Source organism: Helianthus annuus, chromosome 4 (genome assembly GCF_002127325.2).
Source record: "Helianthus annuus cultivar XRQ/B chromosome 4, HanXRQr2.0-SUNRISE, whole genome shotgun sequence".
NCBI lineage: Eukaryota > Viridiplantae > Streptophyta > Magnoliopsida > Asterales > Asteraceae > Helianthus > Helianthus annuus.
In genome coordinates, this window is record NC_035436.2 from 193,729,516 (window position 1) to 193,733,160 (window position 3,645).

Sequence of the window (3,645 nt, forward strand, 5' to 3'; positions counted from 1 at the left end):
CCACAACTTTAAAATAGTATATATTATATGTTTTTTATATCGTTATGTATTCATTTCGAGTAAATAAATGAGTATGGGGCATATTTGGGTAATAAAGCAATACCATGTATGTTCTAAACTCGAAAAACATTACTACAATTATTCATATACCCAGTCTCATATCAGCCGATTATTCGATTATCGATCCTAAAAGTTTTAGATTTGTGATGTTTGTAGTTAGATTTTGGTTTTTCTTTCAACTATTCTTCTCCAACCTCTACTAACAAAATACATATTCAATGGTTAAGGTTCTAAATTTTATTTCTGAACGTACATACTCGATTGCACGCGTTACAAATCGTTAAAGCACGGAACACGACACTAGGTGGGTGGAGGAGCACCATGCTATGCTACCCCGCGTGCATCTAACTATGGACCCATTAAAAACTAAAAAAAATTAAAAAAAAAAAACGAAATATTACTAAAAATAAAACAACCAATGACAGACATCCACGTGTCGAAGCCCTACAAAGTGTCATAACCCCATCCCGATTACGACACATGGCAGACTTCGTTGCCGTATGCTACATTGCTGCGCAGGTCCACGGTAACCCGTGGGTCCCACTTTAACGCGCATATAATCAACGGTTTTAAAAACAAGTGGCCCACTTGCAGACCCACGATCCACCAAAAGTGGTCCTTTTACCGGGGCCCACTTATGCACCATAACCACGGTCCCACCACATTTACCGTAGCCCCACCTACACCCAAAGCCTGCCCACCTTGTAGACCCCACTTTACTCGTACTCTTCACTCACGTGCTCACGTTCTTGAAGATAATGAAACAAAAAATCAAAAATGAAAAAAAAAAAAAAAAGGATGAAAGTCTGAAACTTAGTGTTTTTAATGCTCGGAAGGTGTTCGATGATTTGCCTGAATGAAATGAAATTCTTTTCTCCCCACTTGAGTTGCTGATGTTGTGTCGGGTCCAGAGGATGTTGAGTTTGTTGTGTTGCTTGATGTTGGTTTCGATTCTCCAGAGCTGAAAAATGAGATGGGTGTGGGCGTGGGCGTGTGTGTTTGAGAGATGTTTAAAAATGATGTTGTCGGCGGCTGAAACGTCCAAAACGCCGTCGTTCCGTTGACTGGTATGGCCCATACCGGAACAAAAGATTGAGGTTGTTGTACCATGGTTGTTGTAAGAGGAGCTAGAACAGTGGCGGTGGAGGTAGTGGTGGGTGCGGATGAGATATTTTCAATATTTTCGATATTTTCGATATTTTGGTTTCGATTTATATCGAAATCAGAAGGGAGTTTTCTTTTTCTATCGATTGATTCGGAGGCGTTGGTGGAGGCTGAGGAGGTGGTGGGGATTTTTAAGGTGCCGTTTACTGACGTGGCGATGGCAGGGATAGTACCGGTACCAGTAGCGGCAATTATGGACGGTTCAGCGTGTTGTAGAAGCCATTGTATTGTTTCGCCGTCGGACTTGTGCCCGAGCTCTCTAGTAAGTTGAAATACCCGTGCCGCACATGTAGCCGGCATCCGGATCCTTCGGCCCCGTCCCTCAACTTTCGTGTGGCGGTCTTTAGTAGACGACCTTTTTGTATACTGTCCCGCCCCCGCCCTAGCAGGCGGGACAGTTTGAGTTTCAATCAGTTTTTCTTTTTGTTCTTCTTGTTGTTCGTCCACTACAGGTTCCGTCTTTAATTGAATAAGAGGAACCTGGGTTGTGGACGGTAGTGGTGGCGGCGGCGATTGGGAGGTCATGGTGAAGACTCTGAGACAAAGATTGAAAAGAATTAGGAAAGGTTATGTTGTGATTCTCTGAATTCAAGAAAGAGAGAGAGGGAGAGGGGATTGGGTAAATGATGGTGAATTAGGGGCCCCAAGGTTTGGACCACCATACAAAAAATACAAGGCCATTCTTTAAGTTTGTGGGGACATGTGGTACGAAAGATGTTCGATCAAATGCCCAACCCAAATTTTACACTTAGAAATGACGAGTGTCCTATGTGTTGTAAAGTTGAAAATATCATGCTCCTCTAGAAACTCTTTGGATGTCTATTTTCTTATTGGGTGGGTATATTATTGGTGTTACACTGTTCCTTGTATCTTAGAAGCTAATTATTTGATTTTTAGTTCTGTGTTAAAGTGTAAAAATACATTGAGAAAGATGTTATAAATTATAGCTAGATTGATTTGGTTACTAAGTGTTGTGTTATGTGAAACGTTATTTTAGGGCATTTAGCCTTGGAAAAATCCGCATGCGTTATTTGTAACGTTATTTTAGGCTTTTAGCCTTGGGAAAATCCGTATGCGTTATGTGAAACGTATTTTAAGCTTTTAGCCATGGGAAAATGCTTATAAGTTTTGTGGTGTGTAATATATTAATTTTTTTAAAACTCTCTATCTCACACTTTTAAAGACTATTATTTTTAAACTCTCTATCTCACACTTTTAAAGACTATTTGAGTTTTACAATTTGTATCGTTAGTTCAATAACTATTTGATTATAACACAACAAGATATTTTATCAATTGGGTCCACCAATAATGAGATTGTGGTTCCGTGTCTATAAAGAATACAGTCGAATAGGATTATATATCTTTAATTTTCATTTTTCAAGGTGTATTGTAATTTTTAAAATACACAATCACACACACACTTATTTTGTATCTTTGACTAAATAACTTTGCTTTCATATAAAAATAGCATATGATTATTAGTTTATTGTTATGTAGAGAATTGGGAGTTCCTATCATAATGCATGACTACCTAACATATGGATTCAAAAATTGAGGCATCGCAGTCACTATTTTATCTCATGCCTTTCTTCGTATACTTGTAACAAGAATAAGTATAGAGGGGGTCTTCATCTTGGAACCCAGTTGAACTCATGAACCCAATCAATAAAATAATGATGTTACCTTATTTGAACATACTCTTAACTCAAATTAACCACATAGGGCACCCTTATAGTTAAACTAGCTACCCATTTCAACGGTTTAACCCACCATCTAATAATATAGTGTGTCACGTCACCATTCAATACAACATTAAAAAATGCAACTTTGAAATTTGTGTACATCATCATCGAATACATCCATCTCTCACGAGTTCATGATCCCGAAAACAACTTGCAAGGGGAACCTACATGAGTTGCGGCACTATGACCTTTTCATCTAGCTCAAACTCACAGGCGAATGAGAGGACGCACCCATCACCGTAAATGAATATAAACTATAACCCTATCATCAAATAATCAACGTTGATTTGATAAGTGCGAGGGGAACAAATTAAGGATAATAATTAGCAACATGTTCTCATAAGCTTTTATATGTGACTTCATTTATTGTCATACATATTATAAAGATGGATGATTATATATTATAATAAAATAAACTTAACTACCATGACGATGGTATTAAAAAAATACAAGATAAATCAATCTATTTATAAAAGTACATCACATGTGAATAATCTCAAAATTAAAAACTAAAACCACTTATTTATCCCTTTTTAATTATAGTTCATCATAAGTATATCTATAGGTTGTTTTGCCGGGTTAGATCACTGATGAGTTAGAATCGGGCATGGTTGCAAAAGTCATTATGCGCTCCCTAGTCGGATTCGGGAGTACTCGCGAAGTACTCGGCTTAGGCG

At 37.9% G+C, this 3,645-nt stretch overlaps 1 protein-coding gene across 1 annotated transcript; it reads right to left on the bottom strand.

The window, feature by feature from the left end:
- Positions 1–257: 257 nt before the first annotated feature.
- On the bottom strand, positions 258–1,898 carry LOC110937713 (transcription factor TCP9). The gene has a single exon (XM_022180165.2). It carries the CDS (start codon positions 1,747–1,749, stop codon positions 883–885), a length of 867 nt encoding a protein of 288 aa, XP_022035857.1. The 5' UTR covers positions 1,750–1,898; the 3' UTR covers positions 258–882.
- Between the last annotated feature and the right edge of the window lie 1,747 nt (positions 1,899–3,645).

Coding starts and splice junctions, on each gene's coding strand:
- LOC110937713 (XM_022180165.2), bottom strand. CDS start 1,749: ATGACCTCCCAATCGCCGCCGCCACCACTACCGTCCACAACCCAGGTT.